At 38.0% G+C, this 27,124-nt stretch overlaps 1 protein-coding gene across 16 annotated transcripts in view; it reads right to left on the bottom strand.

The window, feature by feature from the left end:
• The window catches only part of ATRX (ATRX chromatin remodeler), a 280,028-nt gene extending 269,460 nt beyond the window's left edge, over window positions 1-10,568 (bottom strand). For 12 of the 16 annotated variants that reach the window (XM_081563568.1, XM_081563581.1, XM_081563575.1 and 9 more), the window contains exons 1-2: window positions 10,330-10,568; window positions 2,663-2,752 (exon numbers count right to left, since the gene is read on the bottom strand). Coding sequence is in view for 4 of the 16 variants with exons in the window: in XM_081563570.1 (XP_081419696.1) it covers window positions 10,330-10,349 (20 nt within the window). In the remaining 12 variants the exon portion in view is untranslated. The remainder of the gene's footprint in view (window positions 1-2,662; window positions 2,753-10,329) is intronic. The other 4 variants (XM_081563570.1, XM_081563573.1, XM_081563583.1 and 1 more) reach the window with 1 other exon arrangement.
• Window positions 10,569-27,124: the final 16,556 nt, after the last annotated feature.

Below are 27,124 nucleotides of genomic sequence, written 5' to 3'. Positions count from 1 at the left end.
ATAATCAGGTGAATGTTTAGAATTCAGATGTCAGAGACAAATCACGGAAAACAGTATTAAGTGGATGGCAATACTTAACAAATAAAAGTTATTTAAATCTTTTAATATTATATTTGGAATGGGGAAGGGGGGGGAGTATACCTAAAGGTCATTATTATCTACCTTGAAATCCCATCTTTGCCCAAGTTCATTCTACCTGAATTCAAGTACTGAACTACTATATTATACCTAAAATGTCTCAGTTGATACTTAGCTTGTGCTATTATTTTGGGGGTTAAGAGGTGGGAATTAGAGGTATATGACTATATTCTCCTAAATTTACAGTCATTCCTCAGTAACTATGGGGGTTGGTTCCAGGACTCCCCCATACCAAAATCTGAGGATGCTCAAGACCCTTATATAAAATGGCAAAGTATTTGCGTATAACCTATGATCTTCTTCACCTATACTTTAAATCTTTTCTAGATTACTTATAATACCTAATATAATATAAATGGTATCTAAGTAATTACCTATGTGTTTCAAATTCAAGTTTTGCTCTTTGGTACTCTGGAATTTTTCCCCCAAATATTTTCAATCAAGTTTGTTTAAATCTGCTGATGCAGAATCCACAGATTTCACATAGTTGAGCACGGATTCAAATATCTGTCACCCCCATGCTCAAAACTTTCAGAGGCTTTCCATGTTTATAAATAAGGATAAGGTACAAACCCCTAAGCAAGAATTTGAAGCTTTCTGCAAAATAATTCACACATGACTTTCCAATCTTATCTAAACACAACTATTACCTCAAAGAAGGCTCTCTTTCCCCTCTTCACCCACTGAACATTCTTTTACTTCTCTTTAACAGCAACACATTCTCCTTATAATTTCTTCTTTAAAACTCAAGAGTACTCCCTACTGGAGTGTAAACTCCTCAAAGGAGGAAACTGGTCTGAGTTCATCTCTTTTTTCCATATGAGAAAAAACAAATTGCCTTGAACAGAGGAATACTAAATGTTTATATAAATGATGATAATGTTTGCTCAGGGATTCCTTAAAAGAAAAGAATAATGATTTGTTGAGTATTTTTTAAAAGCTCTGAAGTCATTTAGTACCATCAAATATTTTTCCTCTATCTCTAAACTGAAATATTCAATAAGCTCTCTTGGATGCTCTACATTCAGCCTTCGGAAGAAGTGTATTATTTCATATACTTAACAAGTAACAGGTCCAGTCACTTTAATATGAAACATTTATTGTTAATTCTTTATTTTCAGTAGAAACTCAGAAAGCACAGTGAAAATTCATAAATAAGGTGTTTTGATTTGAATGCTGGGGGTACCTGAGGAAAGTTAGAAATGCGAAAGGCAAGAAAAATAAGAGGTGGGCAAATTCTCTCTAACACTATAGAAATTAACCAAACCTAGCTTTAAAATCTCTAAATTGGGCTGATAATATTAGTATTAAAAGTAAAAACATTTTAAAATATAGTAAAAGCAAAGATGTGCCCCCTGATAAAATGTGCCAAGAAAAGCATATCAGTTCATACTATTTCTAGAAAAATACACAGCCACAAGGAAACATCAGACAAACCCAAATTAACTGGCCAGTGTTCTTCAAAATATGGGATAGAAAGGGATAAAAAGGTAAAGTGAACTGCTCCAGATTAAAAAAGATTACAGAAACATGAAAACAAAATGCAATGCCTGTTCCAGAACTGGATCCTGGACCAGAAAAAAGAAATTGTTGTCTTTCATTATGACGGACATTAAGTATCAACCGGCAAAATGTGAATTCACTATGAAGGACGTTAAGAATCAACTGGCAAAATGTGAATAAAGTCTGTAGATTAGAAATAGTATTGCATGAAGGTTAATTCTAATTTTGCTAACTATAATGAGGTTATATAGGAGAATATTCCTATTGGGGGGAAACTTTTAATTTTGAAATATAGTAAAAAGGAGATGATTTTTCTTTATCTGCTTGAAGGTAGGATAAAATTCATCACGCAAGGTTATAGTTATAAAAAACATTTCAAAAAATCATTCAATAAAACAGTACATGAGATGAATAATATATTGACTAGAAAGTTATTTTAGGTATCTTTGATCCGTGGATAGACATTTTTAAAATATCATTTATAAAAACACCAAAGCATCTTTTTTTTGAGGGGGGGAGTTACAAGCCAAAATGCAAATTAGTACAGATTTTTTTTTAAGTATAATGTAAGCTCCATGGGGAGCCTTAACTTGTCTTGTTCACATAAGCAGTACTTAGAACAGTTCTTGGCACATGGTAATAGTAATTAGTAACAACTAATATTTGAGTAATTATTATGTCACACTAACCTAAGTGTTTTGGGTCCATTAACTCACTTAAACTTCACACAGTCCAAGAAATATTTGGGGAATGAATCAATACTTTTTGCAGGATGACAATTAGTCAGTTCTGCAATGATGTGAGCTCCTAAAAATCACCAAGTAATGCAAAATTATACAATGAACACCACAGACTCAGGGGGAAAATGGGGTTAGAAGCACAACACTCCAAAAACTTCATCGGTGACACATTTTTTAAAAAAGACAAAAACCTAATAGAAATGGTGGCACAATTTTACACAGTTTATACACATTAAGTGATTAAGAAATACACAAGTACAACAATAAATATGGCACTTTACCTTGAAAAAGACCTGAAGTTTGCTTGTGGAAGTGGGCATCAGAAGGGTTGCAGCTCATGAATTATTGTGAAGTGATGGAAGGAGGGTTATCTGAAATCGGATGGAAAATTGTAACAATAGATGTGGATGGGTGTGGCTTCATAACACAAGGGGTGAACTGAGGTAGCTGATAGAAGTCTGAGGCATGTGCCTGTATATGCATGTATTTTAATGCAGCTCAGTTCAGCTAGGTCCAGCTTCCTGCATTCACCTAGGGCAAACTTTCTATAAAGGGCCAGAGAGTAAATATTTTAGGCTTTCTGGGCCATTGGGTCTCTGTTGCAACTATCCAATTCTGAGACTCTGCTATAAAAACAGCCACAGGGCAATGTAAACAAATGAGTTTGGTGTGTTCCAACAAAACTTCATTTACAAAAAAAGGTCACTGTGGTGGTCATAGTTTGCTGAACCTTGACCTTGTAAACAAAATCCTGAATAAGCAAATACAAATTTTGTCTTATGCTCAACTTGTTACCCAATATATCAATCTTGTTGGAACAAATGCACATTTTTTTTCAAAACAAGCCTTATAGCAGAACTAAATTTGGAATTCTATCAAATAAACCAAAAAATAACTGATATAATTCAAATAAGCAAAATAAATCCAATATTACTAAAAAAAAAAAAACAACAATTTTTGATTTTGGATTTTAGAAATCAAATGTTACCCAAAAGTCAACTGAAAAATGACCAAAATAAAGACAACTAATGATACATTTTGAACGCTTGTCATTCAAAATCTATGCATTAAATTCTACACAATCTTTAAGAAAAATGGGTTATGCTTTTAACAGCTCTGCTGAACTAAAATCATCAGGCTCAGTCACAAGCTTTTACAAGATCATCGAGCCATAAAAGTTAACATACAAACTTCACTATAAGATAAATAAGCTCTAAAGATCTGATATACAGCATACAGCATGGTGACTATAGATAACAACACTGTATTATATCCTTGAAAGTTGCCAGAGAGTAGATCTTAAATGTTCTCTCCACAACAATAATTTTAAAAAAGGTAATTATTGTGGCAGTCACTTCAAAGTATATATGCAGAACATATCATCACACTGTATACCTTAAATTTACACAACGCTGTATGTCAATTATATCTCAATAAAGCTGGAAAAAAATACTAGTTGCCAATGGTTATACAATTATTTGCCCAGGAATTGAGTTAAAGATTCTAAGTTGACCTCCTTTCAGTTAGAAAACTCTAATATACATAACATTTCTTTGCTCAAGCTTCTATACCTCACATCTGAAATCCTTCTCCAGTCTTCTTTGTCAAAAGTGTATGTATCCTCCAAGGGCACATTGAAATACTATCTCTAAGCCTTTCCTGGACCCCATTAGAAATGTCTTCCTATTCTAAATTCCCATAGCAACTTAGTTTTTACCCAATGCAGCATTTAGCCCTTTATATTCTGCTTCAAATTTATTTTGAACATATCTTATTTCTTCTGCTATGTAGAAAATAAGACTAATCTTTAGCCATACTAATCCCCCTGTTGGACTGCCCTTTTTCACAGTCAACCATTAACTGCTAACTTATCTTCAAGACCCAATACAGATATCATCTCCTCTGCAAAATTTTGCTAGACATCCCCTAAATTAGGCTTTTCTTCATTCTGATCCCTAGCACAACCAATAGACCTCCATTTTAGCACTTCTCTGTAAATGTTTATTTACTATTTCCCTCCTTAGGTTAAAAATTCTTTAAGGAGGCAGGAATTTTGTCTTTTATCCTTTGCATATGCTAGAACAGTGCCTAGCACCTAGTTGATACTCACATACTTGATCAAAAAATAAAGCATCCCCCCAAAAAAATGGAGCATAGGGTATATACACATAAATACCACTGCCATACAATGATTTCTTAAACAAATATTGTATGTAACACTTAACAAGAAAACTGGACTATTAATATCAAGAATGGCTACCTAAAGCCAAAACTCAGAAACAGGATCTGAAAACAGTGGCTAGAGAGCAAAATTGACAATTTTGCAGAGTAAAAAGCACAATTTACTAGAATATAGGTCTTTTCAGAAGTATCATCTCCGATCAAAAAAGAGCTGAAAAATACTAGATATAGTAATCTTTCAAAATAAAAACATAATCTGAGCCACAATAATTGGCAAATTTTTTCTTTCCAATAAATGTTTCTGTACATCATAATATGACATTATATTAGCAACAAAACACCTGCATCCTAACCGTGTAAGTTTTAAGGCAAACAAATTCAAGAAAGATATTTTCCCTCATCACTTCTCCCTACCCCCAAAAAAGGCAAAGTCAAAAAATGATAGACTAACATAAATAGGACTTTTAATAACTTTATGGACCATCTAGTACAAATTCATTCTGCAAATTACAAGGCAGAGGCCTAGAAAGGATACATGATTTGTTCACAATCAGTTGAGCAATAGAGCTGCAACTAGAAAACCCAGGTTTGGCTCAGAGTTAAGCACTCAATCCTCTACAACCAGCAGTTCTAGTCTCAGGAAGTCTTTACACTCCTAAAACACTTAAAAATTAACAAAGATCCCCAAAGAGCTTTTAGTCTATTGTCTTGTAAGAAACGCTGTTATGACCATGTGCAGAGAGAACCTACTTAGACACTCCTTTTACTGCCCTGTTATATTCAGCATTCCCAAAGGAAGATCTATATTTCATTTCCCATGGCTTAACCCATCTGAACAGCTTCTGCCAATGTCCAAGAGAACATTCAAGGTCTGGAGAAAATAGACTTCATGCAAATCCAAGAACTGCCTGTATTCTATCACCCAATCTGTAAGCTTATTCAGATTTCAAAAGTGAAATAGGCACATAAATAAATACAATTTCTTACAAAAAAAATTATTTCACATACCTAAATCTATCTACAGATACCTTTAATTACTACACTTATCTTATCTCTAGAAATACAATATAAAACTGAAAGCTCATGATCAACTATGCCAAGAGGTGCCAATAATGGGAAGTGGCCTGATCACAATTAAAATCAAAAATGTCTTTCTTTTCAACCCCAGCAATAACATAACCAAAGAGCTGACATTTACAATACTTTTCATTAGCATAGGGAACACTACTCAATGCTCTATGGTGACCTAGATAGGAAAGAAATCTTAAAAAGAGTGGATATATGTATAACTGATTCACTTAGAAACTAACACAACATTGTAAAGCAACTATACTTCAAAAAAATAATAAAAAAATTGTTTAAACCCTTTATAAAATTTGCATGTACTCCTCTGCCACAGGCTTGACTTAATGCTTTCCACACAGTGGGAATGCACATATTTCACAGGTAACAGTTTTCAAAAATTAGGCTAGTATGCAACTGATTGTAGACTACCACAATAACAGACATTTTCTAAGTCATTTTCTCAACAACTCTCAATTTAGACAACTTCTACTTTTTTTTTTATAAATTTATTTATTTTAGTTGGGGGCTAATTACTTTACAATATTGTAATAGTTTTTGCCATACATTGACATGAATCAGCCATGGGTTTACATGTGTTCCCCTTCCTGGACCCCCCACCCACCTCCCTCCCCATCCCATCCCTCTGGGTCATCCCATTGCCCCGGCCCTGAGCCCTTGTCTCATGCATCGAACATGGAATGGTGTTCTGTTTCACATATGATAATACACATGTTTCAATGCTATTCTCCCAGAACGTCCCACCCTCACCTTCTCCCTCAGAGTCCATAAAATTGTTCTATGCATCTGTGTCTCTTATTCTGTCTCACATATAGGGTTATCATTACCAACTTTCAAATTCCATATATATGCATTAGTATACTGTATTGTTGTTTTTCTTTCTGGCTTACTTCACTCTGTATAATGGGCAACTTCTACTTTTTAAAATTTAAGACCAGTGACTAGTTATACTGCTTTCAGCTTTTCAAGTAAGAAATTGCCATACGGTTCAAAATGACCGTAGATCTCCAAGATCTTTACATGAAAATAAATGAAAGTTTATCTGTCAATCAGAGGCTGATCTTTCAGGCCAAAAAATTGAAGAAACAATCTTAATGAAAACAAAAACAAATAACAAAAATTCTTTAAAAACAGTAACAAAAACTTTAAAGACTGAGCCACTGATTTTTCAGTGTATATTTGTCCCTCGGTATCCACACAGGGTATCTTGGTTCCAAGATCCACCACAGATACCAAAATCTGAAGATGCTCAAGTCCCATAGTCAGCCCTCCATATCCTCAGTTCTGCATCCTGGGATTCAACCAACCAAAGACTGAAATCCCCAGTACTGAATGGAGAAACACAGGGCCAACATAAGATTTAGCCAAATCACCAATTCATGCTCCTCCCTCTTGCCTTTTGGCTATTTTTTCACCACAGAATCCCAGAAATGTTCCTTTTTATAAAATGTAAGTAAAAATCAGAAACTAATCTTTGCTCCTATTTTTAAGTGCCAGAGGATCTGATAAAGAAAAAATCTGGAACAATTCCCTAAAATAACATTAATGACAATGCATAGAATTGTTCATATTATTTCTGCCTCACATTAGAAGAAAATCAAGAATGATTTAAGATATAAAATAGATAACTAATAAGAACCTCCTGTAAGGAACAGGGAACTCTACTCAATACTCTGTAATGGCTGATATGGGATAAGAATCTAAAAAAAAGAGTGGATATATGTATATGTATAAATGATTCACTTTCCTGTACACCTGAAACTAACACAACATTGTAAATCAACTATACTCTAATAAAAGATTTATTTAAAAAAAAGAGTGGTATTATGGATTTAACTCACTCAAGCATTACCTGTCAGATTATCCTTCACCTATGATTATGACTTGAGATGAACAACACTTCAGACTGAGACAGTTCTGAACACCCACTTGGAGCTCTTTCATAGTAAATAATCAGAGAGCATCACACTTTTTAAAATTATTTCTTTATATCTATTATATGCATTCTTTGCAAGGAGGTTTTCACACAGCTTAAGATTCTCCTGAAATTAAATGTTTCAGTTATCTTACTATCTCATATGAACATAAAAAGCAAAATATTATAAACACCTACAAACTCAAAGACCTACAACAAATGACAACAGCAGCTAACATGAACTTCTTCCATTGTAATACTTGGACTAAATTAAAATGGTCATAATCACGTTCTATCTGGTAGCTCAAGGAGGTATTAATGTCTTGTGGTTTAGAACATAAGCTCTGGAGTAAAGACTGGGTTCAATTCCAGCTCCATCAATTATGATTTATATAACTGATCAATTTCTTTGCTCTCTCTATGCCTCACTTTCCTCATCTGTAAAATGGGGAACACCAAGTACTTATTCCGTAGAGCTGTTTTGAAAATTAATTAAAATCGCACAGGTAAAGATCAACAATAAGCACTCAATTTTAGTTATGATTATTATTCTTACACCAAGATGTACAAAAATTCAAGGCCCATAAGAAAAACTGACCCTCACATAAAATAATTCTATTCAGAATGTTTATACATAATTAATTTGTTCACCCTAAAAGAAAGGGAGAAAACCCAAGTTCAATCTACAGTTTTAAATGCAGGCTTTGTGAGATTTAGTAAAATCTAAAGGTCATATTTAACTGTAAGGTACACCCTTCATGTATAGGAACATGGGCACCTGATAATAACTAGCCAACAAGTTGTACTGGGTACCTCTAATGTGCCCAATATCAATTAAATAAAGGCTCACTGCACCCGGAACAATGAACACAAAGTCAGAAAACAAAGCCACAATCTTTACACAACTAGGGATCTATAATCTGAGAACTAAAGTCCATTTTTTCCCCTCAAAGGAAGGAAAACATCTTCCACCTACTGCTTGTTAATGCAGAAAATAGACATAATAAGTATCATAGGTTCATTCCCAAATTCTATACACTAGCTAAAATGCTCTAAAAATATACATGCATGTGTGTGTGCTAAGTGACTTCAGTCGTGTCCGACTCTTGCGACCCTTTGGACTATAGCCCACCAGGCTCCTCTGTCCATGGGATTCTCCAGGCAAGAATACTGGAGTGGGTTGCCATGCCCTCCTCCAGGGGATCTTCCTCATCCAGGGATTGAACCAGCGTCTCTTATGTCTCCTGCATTAGCAGACAGGTTCTTCACAACTAGCGCCACCTGGGAAGCCCGAAAAAATACATAAAAAGATAAAGTGATGTTGCTCAGGCCTGTCCAACTCTTTGCGACCCCATGGACTGTAGCCTACCAGGCTCCTCCGTCCATGGAATTTTCCAGGCAAGAGTACTGGAGCGGATTGCCATTTCCTTCTCCAGAGGATCTTCCCGACCCAGGGATGGAACCCAGGTCTCCTGCATGGTGGGCAGACGCTTTGCCATCTGAGCCACCAGGGAAATAAAAACATTACATACCTGTATACTATTAAGATGGTGGATACACACACACACACACATATATATACACATACATAAATGAATACGATCCTAATAGTTACTCAAAGTCACATTTTGCCAACTACATATGAACTTCTGATCTATGCTCCCTATAATTTTACTTTGCCATTAGGCGCCAAGAATACAACAGTAAAAAAATTACTGCATTCACAAGGGATGAAAAGTCAAATATCAACCTGCCTGAAAAGCAAGCCATCCACCTGTGTAAAAGTGGTATACATTTCATATTAACAACCCATATTTTTAGACACTATCAACAGCCAAATTAGAAGCACAAGAGAAAAGCGGCCTCAATCTAATATAAACGTGCTTGATTAGTAAGAGGTGGCCGACCAGGCACTGCTTCCTTGGAATAGATCTTACTTCCCATCAAACCAAGTTAACGTGTTCCCCATCCCTCTTGGAATAAATAAATAAACAAAAATAAGGCCTAATTATTTTTGCTCAAAATTTGCCCATAAAATGGAGAAACATCTGATGACTGCCTTACCACCCATTAAAGCTGGACCACACAAAAAGTAGTACACTGGGGTCCTCTGGAAGCAAAACCCTGCATTAGTATCCCTTTGCCTCCGAGATAAATCCAGGGCTACGCTTCAGGATCTGGAGTAGAGAAGGAACACTGGCAAGACCCACCCATTCACCCCACAAAATGGGCTTGTCCCCAGGGTTTGCAGAAAAAAATAAAATTCCGCAAGGCCGGGGTATTCCCGTCTCCAGCAGTACAAACACCAGAGTCTTCCCAGGATCTCACATCCTCCCCACCGCCCCTCCCCCTCTTCCCACCTCTCGCCCCGCTTCTGCCTACCCCCTACCCTCTCTTCTTCCCCACGCGGTTTCTAGGCCCAAAGATTAGGAAGAATTACCAGGATACCAAAAACCGCCTCCCACTTGGGGGTTTCAGTTCCACAGGCAGCGAAGAATAAACAGAGGAATTCAACTAAGCTCCGCGGGTTTGGAGAGGCTTGAGAAAGCGTCCGACAAGCCAGGCCGCGCCCCCCCCTCAACCCCTACCCCCCCCAACCCCGGACTGGAGCCTACTTCCGAACCCTCCTCACCTAAAGAGAAAACGATGCCTCTTTCCGCTCAGCAAAACACAGGCCTAACCCACCAAGCCAAAGCTTTCCCAAACACCAGGTTCAGAAAACGCGTAGGCCGAGACAGCTGGGACCCGTGAGACGGGGTTGTGTTTTACCTCATGGGCTCAGCAGTCATGTTTTCGCTTCTACGCCCTGTAGGATTCAGCGACCGTAGGGCGCCACTCTGCGCTCCCCGGCGCGCAGTTAGGATAGAAATGCGCTGGACCCTTAGTCGTCACTAGATCTGGCGCTGGATCCTCCCCACAGCTCAAAGGCCGGCACCGCTGCCACCGCTGAAGGAACCGCGGAAACAAAGCGACGCCGCCGCCGCCGCCATTTTGTTGGGCCGAGGCTCAGGCAGCAGAATTGGCGCGTCCTCCCTCTTCCTCTTTCAATCATCCATTGGCTGCCTTATCCGCAGTGCAGATTCTTATTGGCTACAGAAATTCACCTTCTTTGGGGGCCTGTTGCTAAGGGGGTCTACGTCATTTGATTCCTTCCGCCTTTTCATGGGGGGTCCAATTCAGTACCATTGACTTGAAAGTGCTAGTGACGTATTTTGACTTTATTGTGAAAATGCTTTTTAATCCATCCTCTTTTCCCTGACATATTGACAAAACAATAACAACAACATACGTTTATTGAGCGTTTAATATATACCAAGCTCTAGTGTTAGTCCCTTGGTCATGTGGAACTCTTTGAGCCCATGGACTGTAGCCTGCTTGTCTCCTCTGTCCATGGAATTCTCTAGGCAAGAATACTGGAGTAGGTTGTCTTATTCTCCAGGGGATCCGCCTGACGCAGGGACAGAACCTGGGTCTCTGGCATTGCAGGCAGATTAGTTACTGTCTGAGCACCCAGCACTATCAGTTCAGTTCAGCGGTTCAGTTGTGTCCCACTCTGTGACCCCATGGACTGCACCACACCAGGATTCCCTGTCCATCACCAACTCCTGGAGCTTGCTCAAACTCATGTTTGTCAAATCCTTGATGCCATCCAACTATCTCATTCTCTTTTGTCCCCTTCTCCTCCTGCCTTCAATCTTTCCGAGCATCAGGGTCTGTTCCAATGGTCAGTTCTTCGCATCAGGTGGCCAAAGTATTGGAGCTTCAGCTTCAGCATCAGTCCTTCCAATGAATATTCAGGACTGTTTTCCTTTAGGATTGACTGGTTGGATCTCCTTTCAGTCCAAGGGACTTTCAAGAGGCTTCTCCAACACCACAGTTCAAGAGGATCAATTCTTTGGAGCTCAGCTTTCTTTATAGTCCAACTCTCACATACATACATGACTACTGGAAGAACCATAGCTGGGAATAGATGGACCTTTGTCGTCAAAGTAATGTCTCTGCTTTTTAATATGCTATCTAGGTTTGTCATAACTTTTTTCCAAGGAGCAAGCGTCTCTTAATTTCATGGCTGCAGTCACCATCTGCAGTGATTTTGGAGCCCAACAAAATAAAATCTGACACTATTTACATTGTTTTCCCATCTATTTGCCATGAAGTGATGGGACCAGATGCCATGATCTTCTTTTTAGAAATGTTGAGTTTTAAGCCAACTTTTTCACTCTCCTTTTTCATTTTCATCAAGAGGCTCCTAGTTCTTCTTCTTTCTCCCATAAGGGTGATGTCATCTGCATATCTGAGGTTATTGATATTTCTGCCTGCAATCTTGATTCCAGCTAGTGGCTCATCCAGCCTGGCATTTCCCATGATGTACTCTGCATATAAGTTAAATAGGCAAGATGACAATATACAGCCTTTACATATGCCTTTCCCAATTTGGAACCAGTCCGTTGTTCCATTTCTGATTCTAACTGTAACTTCTTGACCTGCATACAGACTTCTCAGGAGGCAGGTAAGGTGGTCTGGTATTCCCATCTCTTTAAGACTTTTCAACAGTTCGTTGTGATCCACACAGTCAAAGGCTTTAGCATCAGTGAAGCAGAAGAAATGTTTTTCTGGAATTCTCTTGCTTTTTCTATGATCCAAAGGATGTTGGCAATTTGATCTCTGGTTTCTCTGCCTTTTCTAAATCCAGCTTGAACATCTGGAAATTCTTGGTTCACAAGCTGTTGAAGCCTGCCTTGGGGAATTTTGAGCATTGCTTTGCTAGCGTGTGAGATGAGTGCAACGGTGTGGTAGTTTGAACATTCTTTAGCATTGCCTTTTTATGGAATTGGAATGAAAACTGACCTTTTCCAGTCCTGTGGTCACTTCAGAGTTTTCCAAATTTGCTGACATATTGAGTGCAGCACTTTCACAGCATCATCTTTCAGGATTTGACATAGCTCAGCTGGAATTCCATCACCTCCACTAGCTTTGTCTCAAGTGATGCTTCCTAAAGGACACTTGACTTCACACTCCAGGATGTCTGACTCTAGGTGGGTGATCACATCACTGTGGTCATCTGGATTATGAAGATCTTTTTTGTATAGTTCTTCTGTGTATTCCTGCCATGTCTTCTTAATAACTCTGCTTCTGTTAGGTCCATAAGGTTTCTGTCCTTTTTTTGTGCCCATCTTTGCATGAAATGTTCCCCTGGTATGTCTAATGTAATTTAATTTGTTTATTTAAGTTTTATTTCCCTCATTGGTAAATACAGTTAATTTGAAAAATGATCCACTCCATTAGAAGACAGCATACACTCCAATTAAAATAAATAAATTAATTAAAAAAAAAGAAGACAGCATACAACTTTTAAACGAGCTCTGGGGGGATGGAGGTTCGTGACATTGTACAGGAGACAGGAATCAAGACCATCCCCAAGAAAAAGAAATGCAAAAAAGCAAAATGGCTGTCTGAGGAGGCCTTACAAAGATCTGGGAAAAGACAGGAAGGGAAAAGCAAAGGAGAAAAGGACAGATATACCCATTTGAATGCAGAGTTCCAAAGAATAGCAAGGAGAGATAAAGCCTTCCTCAGCAATCATGCAAAAAAAATAGAGGAAAACAATAGAATGGGAAAGACTAGAGATCTCTTCAAGAAAATTAGAGATACCAAGGGAACATTTCTTTATTGACTATGCCAAAGCCTTTGACTGTGTGAATAACAATAAACTGTGGAAAATTCTTAAAGAGATAGGAATACCAGACCACCTGACCTGCCTCTTGAGAAATCTGAATGCAGGTCAGGAAGCAACAGTTAGAACTGGACATGGAACAACAGACTGGTTCCAAATAGGAAAAGGAGTACGTCAAGGCTGTATATTGTCACCCTGCTTATTGAACTTATATGCAGAGTACATCATGAGAAACGCTGGGCTGGAGGAAGCACAAGCTGGAATCAAGATTGCCGGGAGAAATATCAATAACCTCAGATACGCAGATGACACCACCCTTATGGCAGAAAGTGAAGAAGAACTAAAGAGCCTCTTGATGAAAGAGGAGAGTGAAAAAGTTGGCTTAAAGCTCAACATTCAGAAAACTAAGATCATGGCATCTGGTCCCATCACTTCATGGCAGATAGATGGGGAAACAGTGGAAACAGTGGCTGACAGGTTGCCCGCATTACAGGCAGATTCTTTACCGGCTGAGCCACAAGGGAAGCCCTTTTCTATATTAACACTATTGAAAATCTTGCTCTTATGTATGTTCCTCACCAATTGGTATTGTGAAATTAAAAGACGCTTACTCCTTGTAAGGAAAGTTATGACCAACCTAGACAGCATATTAAAAATCAGAGACATTACTTTGCCTACAAAGGTCTGTCTAGTCAAGACTATGGTTTTTCCATGTATGGATGTGAGAGTTGGACTATAAAGAAAGCTGAGCGCCAAATAATTGATGCTTTTGAACTGTGGTGTTGGAGAAGACTCTTGAGAGTCCCTTAGACTGCAAGGAGATCCAACCAGTCCATCCTAAATGAGATCAGTCCTGGGTGTTCATTGGAAGGACTGATGCTGAAGCTGAAACTCTAATACTTTGGCCACCTGATGCGAAGAGCTGACTCATCGGAAAAGACCCTGATGCTGGGAAAGATTGAGAGCAGGAGGAGAAGGGGACGACAGAGGATGAGATGGCTGGATGGCATCACCAACTCGATGGACATGGGTTTGGGTGGATTCAGGGAGTTGGTGTTGGACAGGGAGGCTGGGCGTGCTGCGGTTCATGGGGTCGCAAAGAGTCGGACACGACTGAGCGACCGAACTGAACTGAACTTGGGGATAAGACTTAACACTAAAAGCAGCTTTAAGTGACATATTCCACAAATAGAAAACACCTTAATAACAAAATTATAATCACAGAATTTTCAAAATATAACTCACTGTCTGTGAATCATAAAGAGAATATCTGCAATTAAAGGATGACTAGCAAAATTGTATTGATGGTTTTATAGGAGCATCCCCCTCAATAGATTATTTTCAATGAGTTTCCTTCAGTTGTATTTTAGAAAGAAATTCACTGGTACACATATCTTTCACATTTTTCATTAAGTCGCTACAGAAATCAACATAGAGCTCTTTCTCGGACTCTTGGCCATAAATGTGTGATTTGTGAATTTGCTTATTTGGTTTGGAAGGAAGACAAGGTAAATTATCTTTAAAAGTGCAAGTTAAATGAGAAAATAGATACTCCCATAATTTTAAATACTATCACAAATTCTGACTATTATATGTCAAAATCATAATGCTTTGGCAATATCTTTGAAATTTTTCAATGTATATATCCTTTAATCCAGAAATTTAACTTCTAGGAATTTATCTAACAGATACAGTCTACATGTGAAAAATGAGATGTCGACAAGACTACTCATTGCAGCATTGTTTGTAACACCAAGGATTTAGAAACAACATAGATATTCCTCAGTAGAGTACTAGATAAACTATGCTATGCATACAACATAATACCACATAGCTCCTTTATATAAAAAATTTTCAAAAATCACTTGTGCTTCTATCCACTAAAAACAACCAACCCAAAAAGGAAATTTAGAAAACAATTTTGATTACTATAGCATCAAAAAGGATAAAATACTTAGGAATAAGGTTAACAAGGAGGTGAAAGACTTGCACACTGAAATCTATAAAACATTGCTAAAAGAAATTAGAGAATTCAGAGAAAGATAAAGAGAATGGAAAGACATCCCATCCTCCTGGATTGGAAGATTTACTGTTATTAAAATTACCACACTAGCTAAAGAGAGCTACAGATTTAATGAAATCTGTATTAAATCTCAGTGTCATTCTTTGCAGAAATAGAAAATTAAATCCTTAAAATTAACATGGAATCTCAACATGAATAGTCAACTTGATCTTGAAAAAGAAGAGCTATACTGGAGACCATACATTTCTCAATTTCAAAACATACTACTACCCAGCAGTGGTAATCAAGACAGTGTGGTATTGGCATAAATATATAGAAAATGGAACAGAAAAGACAGCCCAGAAATAAACACTTGCATGTTGGGCCAAATGATTTTCAACTAAGGTGCCAAGATTACACAACTAAGAAAGGACAGTCTCTTCAATAAATGGTGTTGGGAAAATAAGATATCCAGTAGCAAAAAGTGAAGTAGTACCCTTAACTTAAAACATATACAAAGATTACCTCAAAATGGCTTAAAGACTTAAACTTGTAAAATTCTTAAAAGAAAACATAGGGGGAAAGCTTCAGGTCATTAGATTCGGCAACTGATTTCTTAAATGTGACAGCAAAACACAAGCAATACAAGTAAAATATAAAAATGGGACTATATCAGATTTTAAAATTTATGCACATCAAAGGAAACTATCAACAGTGTGAAATGGCATCCTACAGAATGGAAGAAAATATTTGCAAATCCTATATGTGATAAGGGGTTAATATTCAGAACAAGTAAGGAACTTCTACAACTAAACAGTAACAACAAATAAAAAAATTTAAGATGGTCAAAGGATGGAGGAGGAAAAAGCAATCCACTCCAGTATTCTTGCCTGGAAAATTCCATGGACAGAGGAGTCTGGCAGGCTACAGTCCATGGGGTCGCAAAGAATCAGACACAATGGAGTGACTGAGCACACAGGCACACGTAATTGTTTTATTCCTGGGAGTGTGGCGATCTTATAGCAAAGAATTGTAATTTATGTGCATTTTAATCTCTACTTTTCAAAATGAGAAATAACATAAATTAGATTGGTACCTTTCTGTTCTAACTGGAACTTGTGAAGGTGGAAGAAATTTATTGATACAGTGCCATTATGATGAGATTACAAAGTTATGTAGCTACCTTAAATATTACTTGCAGCTACTCATCATCCACTGAGTAAAGGGGAAGGAGTTAAGGCAAGGCTGGGGAAGCTCACATTTATTAAATTTCTACTTTGTTGGGCATGTGCTAGACACATCTACATGTATGCTTTCATTTTTAATATGTGAGGAAATGTAGCAGTACAGGAAGTAGAGCAAACACAAGAAGAACTTTGCACAAATTTATCTTTTTTTTTTGTATAGATGGTCAACATTTTAAAATTTTTATATTCTTTTGTCATCCACTTTTGGCCAACCAAACCTTTTGATTGTTCCCAGCTCTCTGAGTCACAACTACCTGGGATTGCTATATAGTGCTTATGTGACCAGAGGGACATTCAGTGGGTTTTTTACGGCGGGGGGTGGGGAATTAGATTTTAAGTCCTCAGAAGACTATAGTTAATAGTAGTGTATTATATACTTTAAATTTTGCTAAGAGGGTAGATCTTAGTTACGTGCTCTTGCCACAAAAACATTTTTAATTGAAAAAAAAGTGGGGTGGGAGACACAAAAGGAAACATCATCATTATAGGTGTTGAATAAGTTTCTGGCTTTAATTGTAGTCTCACAGTTGTATATTTATCTCCTAACTTGCTGAGTTTGTATACATTAAATATGTACAGCCTTTTGTATGTCAATCATATCCAATAAAGTGGTTTTTAAAAAACTTTCAAAAAAATGGTCAAAGGAATTGAGAATAGCAAGGAAAGACAAGAAGGCCTTCTTCAATAAACAATGCAAAGAAATAGAGGAAAACAACAGAAATGGAAAGACTAGAGATCTCTTCAAGAAATTGGAAATATCAAAGGAATATTTAGCCCAAAGATGGGCACAGTAAAGGACAGAAACAGTAAAGACCTAATAAAAGCAGAAGAAATCAAGAAGAGATGGAGAGAATACACAGAAGAACTGTACAAAAAAAAATCTTAATGACCTGGATAACCATGATGGTGTGGTCACTCACGCAGAGCCAGACATTCTGGAGTGTGAAGTCAAGTAGGCCTTGGGAACCATAGCTGTCAATAAAGCTAATGAAGGCAATGGAATCCCAGCAGAGCTATTTAAAATCCTAAAAGATGATACTATCAAGGTGCTGCACTCAATATGTCAGCAAATTTGAAAAACCCAGCAGTGGCCACAGGACTGGAAAAGGTCAGTCCTCATCCCAATTCCCAAGAAGAGCAGTACTAAAGAATGTTCAAACCACCGAACAGTTGACCCATCTCCCATGCTGGTAAGGTTATGTTCAAAATCCTACATACTAGGCTTCAGCATTATGTGGACTGAGAACTTTCAGATGGCCAACCTTGCTTTAGAAAAGGCAGAGAAATCAGAGACCAAATTGCCAACATTCACTGAATCATAGAGAAAGCAAGGGAATGCCAGAAAAACATCTACCTCTGTTTCATTGACTACACTAAAGCCTTTGACTGTGTGGATCATAACAGACTGTGGAAAACTCTCAGTAAGAGATAGGAATCATTTCAGTTCAGTCATTCAGTCATGTCAAACTCTTTGCTACTCCATGGACTGCAGCACGCCAGGCTCCCCTGTCCATCATCAACACCTGGAGCTTGCTCAGACTCATGTCAGTGATGCCATCCAACCATCTCATCTTCTGTCATCCCCTTCTCCTCCTGCCTTCAATCTTTCCCAGCATCAGGGTCTTTTCCAATGAATCAGTTCTTCACATCAGATGGCCAAAGTATTAGAGCTTCAGCTTCAGCATCAGTCCTTCCAATGAATATTCAGGACTGTTTTCCTTCAGGATGGACTGGTTTGATCTTCTTGCTGCCCAAAGGATTCTCAATAGTCTTCTCCAACACCACAATTCAAAAGCATCAATTCTTTGGCACTCAGGTTTCTTTATGGTCCAACTCTCACATCCATACATGACTCCTGGAAAAACCATTTTTTTTTGACTAGCTTTGACTAGACGGACCTTTGTCAGTAAAGTAATGTCTCTGCTTTTTAATATGCTATCTAGGCTTGTCATAGCTTTTCTTCCAAGGAGCTAGCATCTTTTAATTTCATGTTTGTAACATTGTACAGGAAGCAGTGATCAAAACCATCCCCAAAAATAAGAAATGCAAGAAGGGGAAAATGTAGAAGCAGTGACAGATTTCCTCTTCTTGGGCTCTAAAATCACTACAGATGGTGACTGCAGCCATGAAATTAGGAGACAATTGCTTCTTGGCAGGAAAGCTATGACAAATCTAGACAGTGCATTAAAAAGCAAAGACATCACTTGGCAGACAAAGGTCCATATAGTCAAGGCTGTGGTCTTTCCACTAGTCATGTACGGTTGGGAGAGCTGGACCATAAAGAAGGCAGAGAACCGAAGAACTGATGCTTTTGAACTGTGGTGCTGAAGAAGACTCTTCAGATTCCCTTGGACTGCAAAGAGATCCAACCAGTCAATCTTAAAGGAAATCAACCCTGAATACTCATTGGAAGGACTGATGCTGAAGCTGAAGCTCCAATACTTTGGCCATCTGATACAAACAGCCAACTCATTGGAAAAGACCTTGATGCTGGGAAAGATTGAAAGCAGAAGAAGAGAGCAATAAAGGATGAGATAGCTGGATGGCATCACCAATGCAAAGAACATGAACTTGGGCAAACTCCAGGAGATGGTGAGAGACAGGAAAGCCTGACATGCTGCAGTCCATGGAGTCACAAAGAGTCAGACACAACTTGACAAATGAACAACAAAGGAATTGAATAGGCATTTTCTAAAGAAGATATACAAATGGCCAACAAACATGAAAACACGCTCAACACCACTAATCATGAGAGAAATTCAAGGGACTTCCCAGGTGGTATAGTGGCTAGGACTCTGTGTTCCCAATGCAGGGGCCCCAGGTTCAATTTCTAGTTCTCTGACTAGAAAGACATGCTAAGACCAGGTGAAAACAGATAAATAAAAAATTTTGTAAGTACAGTCAAAACTCCTTAAAGAAAATAAATGCTGGTAAGGATGTGGTATCAAGATCCTCCTTGTGCACTGTTACTGGGAATATAAAATGGTGAAGCTGCTATTGAAAACAGTATGGATGTTCCTCAAAAAGTTTAAAAGAATTACCATATGATCCAACAATTTCACTTCTGGGTATATACCCAAAATAATCAACAGGATCTTGAAGAGATAAATGCCCACTGACGTTCACTGTAGCATTATTCACAATAGTTAGGGGGTGTGAGCAATGCAATGCACATTGACAGATGAATGGATAAAGAAAATGGAATATTATGCAGCCTTAAAAAGGAAAATGTTTTCATACCCTACATAGATGAACCTTGAGAATATTATGCTAAGTAAAATGTTGGTCATAAAAGGACAAATACTGTGTGATTCCACTCATATGAAGTATCTTAAATTTTGTTTTCAATTCATTTTTTTGCCACACTACTTGGCATGTGAGATCTTAGCTCCTCAAGCAGGGATTGAACCAGCATACCCTGCAGTGGAATCATGGAGTCTTAACCACTGGACCACCAGGGAAGTTCCATATGAAGTATTTTAAATAGTCAAATCAAATAAATAGAATGTAGAAAGGTTATTGAAAAGGATTGGGGAGATGGGTAGGATAGAGGGGCATTAGTTTTTAATGGGTATAATGTTTCAGCCTTTCAAGATTAAATAGTCCTAGAGATCACAACAATCTAAGTATACTCAACACTGCTGAATGCTACACTTAAAATGGTGAATTTAATATTCTATGCTTTAATTTACTTTTTTAAAATACTTTTTAAAAAAGGCAGATATAGATGTGCATACATGTGATTTTTTTCTAGTTATACTGTTAAATTTAAAAAAAAAGCAAGTTGCATAATGCTGTATTTTACTACTTGTGTTGGAGAGAGAGTGAGGGGGCTTCCCAGGTAGCACTAGTGTTAATGAACCTGCCTGCCAATGCGGGAGACAAGAGATATGGGTTTGATCCCTCATTTGGGAAGATCCCCTGGAGGAGGACACGGCAACCTACTCCAGTATTCTTGCCTGGAGAATTCCATGGACAGAGGAGCCTGGCGGGCTACAGTCCAGAGGGTCACAAAGAGTTGGACACGACTTAAGTGACTTAGCATGCATGCACGAAAGTGAGAGGAAGAGAAAGAGCCACAGAGTGAGAGTGAGAGAGGATAAGAAGCAAAATAACTCTGAAAGAATGAAAATTATACTTAATAGTAGTGATTACCTGGGTAAGGTAATCTGGGAGCAGGGGGACTAGGACAGGATGAAACTTCACTATACTTCACTATATACTCTTTGTACCTTTATATTTTATCACTACATGTGGGTATATTTCCTGTTCAAAAAATGAATGTTAATTGAAAATGAAGACAGTGTGATATTGGTTAAAGAACAGACAAATAGATCAATGGAAGAACAGAGAGCCTAGAAATAATCCCACACAACCAGAATCAATTGATATATGACAAAGGACCAAAGGCAATACAGTGGAAGAAAGGACAGTCTTCAACAAATGGAGCTAGCAGAGTTAAACATCCATATGCAAAGAAAATGAGTCTAGACACAGACCTTACAAATTTCACAAGAATGAACTCAAAGTAGATCATAAATTTAAATTAAAAACACAAAACTATCAAAAGTCTATAAGATAAAATAGAAACTCTAGGTGACCATGAGTTTGGCATGACTTATTAAATACAACAGGAAAAGTATGATACTTGAAAGAAAAATTGGTAACTTGGACTTTATTATAACTAAAAACTTCTACTCTACAAAAGACACTGCTAAGAGAATGAAAAGATTAGCCACAGACTGGTAGTAAATATTTGCAAAACATATCTGATAAAGGACTGATATCCAAAATACACAAAGAACTCTTACAATTCAACAGTAAGAAAACAAAGACCCAATTTTAAAATGGGCAAAAGAACCAAAGAGACACCTCATCAAAGAAGATACAATGATAGCAAATAAGCTTATGAAAAAATGCTCAACATTATACATCATTAAGGAATTGCAAATTAAAAGAACAATGTGATACCACTGTACAATTATGAGAATGGCTAAAATCCAAAACACTGATGACACCAAAAGCTAATGACAACATGGAGCAACAGAAACTGCCATTCATGGAAAATGGTGCAGCCACTTTGGAAAGTTTCTTACTAACATTAAAGTTAAAAATACTTTTACCATATGATCCCATACTTGCAAGAATGAACGCATGAATGAATTGAAAACTGACATCCAGACCACAACCTGCACACAGATGTTTACACCAACTTTATTCATAGTTGCCAAAACCTGGAAGCAACCAAGATGTCCTTCTCTAGGCTGTGGTGCAAAATACAGTGGTATATCATTCAGTTCTGAAAGAAATTAGATATCAAGCAATGAAAATACATGGAGGAAACTTAAAAGCCTATTACTAAGGGAAAGAAGCCAATCTGGAAAGGCTATATACTAGGACATCCCTGGCAGTCTGGTAGTTAAGACGCCATGCTTCCAATGCAGGGGGCGTGGGTTTGATCTTTGGTTGGGAAATTAAGATCCTGCTTGCTTGGGACATGGCCAAATAAAAGAAAGAAAAATAAAAATTAAAAAAATTTTAACTGTCTAAAAATTATCAAAAAATAAAAAGGCTATATACTGTATGATTCCAACTATCTGATATTCCAGAAAATGCAAAACTATGGAGACAGTAAAAAGATCAGTGGTTGTCAGGGGTTGTTGGGGGAGGGATATATGAATAGGAAGATGACAGAGGATTTTCAGAGCAATGAAAATATTCGGTATAGTACTATAGTGCAAAGAAATAGAGGAAAACAATATACTGGGAAAGACTAGAGATTTCTTCAAGAAAATTAGGGATACCAAGGGACCATTTCACGCAAAGATGGGCACAATAAAGGACAGAAGTGGGATGGACATAACAGAAGCAGAAGATATTAAGATGAGGTGGCAAGAATATACAGTAAGAACTATACAAAAAAAGATCTTCATGATGGAGATAGACACGATGGTATGATCACTCACCTAGAGCCAGTTATCCTGGAATGTGAAGTCAAGTGGGCCTTAGGAAGCATCACGACTAACAAAGCTAGTGGAGGTGATGGAATTCCAGTTGAGCTATTTCAAATCATGAAAGATGATGCCATGAAGGTGCTGCACTGAATATGCCAGCAAATTTGGAAAACTCAGCAGTGGCCACAGGACTGGAAATGGTCGGTTTTCATTCTGATCCCTAAGAAAGGCAATGCCAACGAATGCTCAAACTACCAAACAATTGTACTCATCTCACATGGTAGTAAAGTCATGTTCAAAATTCTCCAAGCCAGGCTTCAACAATACGTGAACCGTGAACTTCAAGATGTTCAAGCTGATTTTAGAAAAGGCAGAGGAACCAGAGATCAAATTGCCAACATCCGTTGGATCATCGGAAAAGCAAGAGAGTTCCAGAAAAACATCTATTTCTGCTTTATTGACTATGCCAAAGCCTTTGACTGTGTGAATCACAACAAACTGTGGAAAATTCTGAAAGAGATGGGAATATCAGACCACCTGACCTGCCTCTTGAGAAACCTGTATGCAGGTCAGGAAGCAACAGTTAGAACTGGACATGGAACAACAGACTGGTTCCAAATAGGGAAAGGAGAATGTCAAGGCTGTATATTGTCACCCTGCTTATTTAACTTGTATGCAGAGTACATCATGAGAAACGCTGGGTTGGGTGAAGCACAAGCTGGAATCAAGTTTGCTGGGAGAAATATCAATAACCTCAGGTATGCAGATAACACCCCCCTTATGGCAGAAAATGAAGAAGAACTAAAGAGCCTCTTGATGAAAGTGAAAGAGGAGAGTGAAAAAGTTGGCTTAAAGCTCAACATTAAGAAAACTAAGATCATGGCATCTGGTCCCAACACTTCGTGGCAAATAGATGGGAAAACAATGGAAAGAGTGAGAGACTTCATTTTGGGGGGCTCCAAAATCACTGCAGACGGTGACTGCAGCCATGAAATTAAAAGACGCTTGCTCCTTGGAAGAAAAGTTCTGACCAACATAGACAGCATATTAAAAAGCAGAGACATTACTTTGCCAACAAAGGTCCGTCTAGTCAAGGCTATGGTTTTTCCAGTAGTCATGTATGGATGTGAGAGTTGGACTATAAAGAAAGCTGAGTGCCAAAGAATTGATGCTTTTAAACTGTGGTGTTGGAGGACTCTTGAGAGTCCCTTGGACTGCAAGGAGATCCAACCAGTCCATCCTAAAGGAAATCAGTACTGAATATTCGTTGGAAGGACTGATGCTGAAGCTGAAACTCCAATACTTTGGCCACCTGATGCAAAGAACTGACTCATTCGAAAAGACCCTGATGCTGGGAAAGATTGAAGGCAGGAGGAGAAGGGGATGACAGAATGATATGGTTGAATGGCCAAAATCACTGCTGATGGTGATTGCAGCCATGAAATTAAGAGACATTTACTCCTTGGAAGGAAGGTTATGACCAACCTAGATAGCATATTTAAAAGCAGAGACATTACTTTGCTGACAAAGGTCCGTCTAGTCATGGCTATGGTTTTCCCAGTCGTCATGTATGGATGTGAGAGTTGGACGATGAAGAAAGCTGAGCGCCGGAGAATTGATGCTTTTGAACTGTGGTGTTGGAGAAGACTCTTGAGAGTCCCTTGGACTGCAAGGAGATCCAACTAGTCCATACTAAAGGAGATCAGTCCTGGGTGTTCATTAGAAGGACTAACGTTGAAGCTGAAACTCCAATACTTTGGCCACCTCATGCGAAGAGTTGACTCATTGGAAAAGACCCTAATGATGGGAAGGAGTAGGGGCAGGAGGAGAAGGGGACGACAGAGGGTGAGATGGTTGGATGGCATCACCAACTCGATGGACATGGGTTTGGGTAAACTCTGAGAATTGGTGATGGACAGGGATGCCTGGCGTGCTGTGATTCATGGGGTCGCAAAGAGTCAGACACGACTGAGCAACTTAAATGAACTGACCTGAACTGAACTGAACCGACTCAATGGACATGCATTTGGGTAAACTCCAGGAGTCGGTGATGGACAGGGAGGCCTGGTGTGCTGCAATCCATGGGGTCGCAGAGTCGGACACGACTGAGTGACTGAACTGAAGTGACTGACTATAATAGTGGATACATGTTGTTATACATTTGTTCAACCCCATAGAATGTACAACACCAAGTGAATCCTTAATGTAACTTATGGATTCTGGGTGATAATGATGTGTCAACGTAGGTTTATTAATTATCACAAGAATATCACACTAATTCAAATAATAATAGGAGAAACTGGGGGAGGGGGTAAGGTGATGTATGACAAAGCTTTGTTTTCCTGTAAAACTAAAACTGCTTGAAAAATTAATTCCATTTAAAATGAATATAATTAAAAATCATGTAATAGCAATTCATTTTTTTCTCATAGATCTGTCTAGTTTTTTATTATTTATTTATATTTGGCTATGCTTGGTTTTTGTTGCTGCATGGGTTTTTCTCTAGTTGTGGTCAGCGGGGGGTACTCTCTAGTTGTGGTGCACAGTCTTATTGCAGTGACTTATAGCATAGGCTCGGAGAAGGCAATGGCACCCCACTCCAGTACTCTTGCCTGGAAAATCCCATGGACGGAGGAGCCTCGTAGGCTATAGTCCCTGGGGTCACTAAGAGTCGGACACGACTGAGCGACTTCACTTTCACCTTTCCCTTTCATGCACTGGAGAAGGAAATGGCAACCCACTCCAGTGTTCTTGCCTGGAGAATCCCAGGGACGGCGGAGCCTGGTGGGCTGCCGTCTATGGGGTCGCACAGAGTTGGACACGACTGAAGCGACTTAGCAGCAGCAGCAGCAGCAGCATAGCATAGGCTCAGTATTTGCGGTGCATGGGCTTAGTTGCTCCTCGACATGTGGGATCTTCTAGGACTAAGGATTGAACATGCGTCTCCTGCATTGGTAGGCAGATTCTTTACCACTGAGCCAAGAGGGAAGCCCCTGTCTAGTTTTTGTTTTCGTTTTAACATAAAATAAATTAAAATATCCTCTCCATTCACATTATGAAAATTATATGGAAGAACAGAATATTTAAAAGTAAACCAGGGACAAACTTCCAGTTATAAAATAAATAAGTCATGGGAACGTAATGTATACCATGATGACTATAGTTCATAATACTGTATTGCATATTTGAAGCCTGCTAAGAGTAAATCTTGAAAGTTCTCATCACATGAAAGAAATGGTAACTATGTATGTTGATGGATACCAATTAGACTTATTGTGGTGATTATTTGACAATATCCCAAAATATCAAATCATATTGTTCACCTGAAACTAATATCGTATGTCAGTTTTACCTCAATTTTTTAAAGTATACCAGACAAAATTAATCTTATAGCTCCAAATGAAATAATGTTTCCTTCTCATAAACCAATGGGACTTGAATAAATTATGCAATTTTATACGAAGAATCTAAACCTAAGGCAATTTAATAATTTGTCAATGTCTTTAAAAAGCTAATATTTCATTTGCCAATTTTCTCTGTTGTTTTTCTGTTCTCTATTTTTTGTATCTTCATTCTAATCTAGTCTTTAGCATTTCTTTCCTTCTGCTAAATTTGGGTATAACTTCTGTAAATCTTCTATATCTAGTTTCTACTATACCTATAGTTTCTTAATTCCTTTGTTGTTGTTCAGTCTCTAACTTGTATCAAATTATGTCCTCTTTTCTAGAAGCTGTAATGTTAGGTTATTGATTTTGAGATGATCTGATATTTTTCTTCTTTTTAATGTAGGCATTTACATATATAATTTTCCCTCTGTTATGCTTTCACTGTATTCCATGTTTTTGTTTTCACTCATCTCAAAGTATTTTTTAATTTCCTTTGTGGTTTCTTCTTGACTGATTGATTGTTTGATATTATACTATTAAATTTCCACATATTCATGAATTTTCCAAATTTTCTTTTGTTATTAATTTCTGGCTTTGTTACATTGTAATCAAGGAAGATACTTAGTATGATTTCAATCTTTAAAATTTATGTTTATTATTACTATACTGTCTTGCTGAAATGACCCTTTAATCAATATATAATGTCATTTTTTTGGTCTCATAACAATTTTTGATTTAAAGTCTATTTTTCCTGATATCAGTACAGCTACACAAGCTCCCTTTGGTTACTATATTTTACATGTAATATCGTTTTCCATCCTTTAATATTTGATCTATTTGTGTCTGCATCTAAAGTGAGTCTCAAGGGAGAGGACATACGTATACTGATAGCCAATTCATGTTGATATATGGCAACTATCCTCCAATTAAAAAATAATTAATTAAAAAAATAAAGTGAGTCTTCTACTCACAGACTTAGAAAAAGAACTTATGGTTGCAAGGAGGAAGGGATAATTATGGACTTTGAGAAGCTTATGTACACACTGCTATATTTAAAATGGATAACCAAAAAGGACTTATCATATAGCACGTGGAACTCTGTTCAATGTTATGTGGCAGCCTGGATAGGAGGAGAGGGGTTTGGGGGGAGAATGGATACATTTGTTGCAGGAAGCGGCCTCCTTCCAGGGCCCAAAAGTGAGCTCTTGTCTAACACTCAGAAATGAATTGTCCAAGGAGACATATGTGCTGACAAAGCAAGAGATTTTATTGGGGAGGGGCACCCAGGCAGAGAGCAGTAG

Source organism: Giraffa tippelskirchi, chromosome X (genome assembly GCF_054371585.1).
Source record: "Giraffa tippelskirchi isolate mGirTip1 chromosome X, T2T-mGirTip1v1.2.pri, whole genome shotgun sequence".
Classification (NCBI taxonomy): domain Eukaryota; kingdom Metazoa; phylum Chordata; class Mammalia; order Artiodactyla; family Giraffidae; genus Giraffa; species Giraffa tippelskirchi.
Note: the sequence above shows the minus strand (reverse complement) of the source record. Positions and strands in the feature narration are given on the sequence as shown.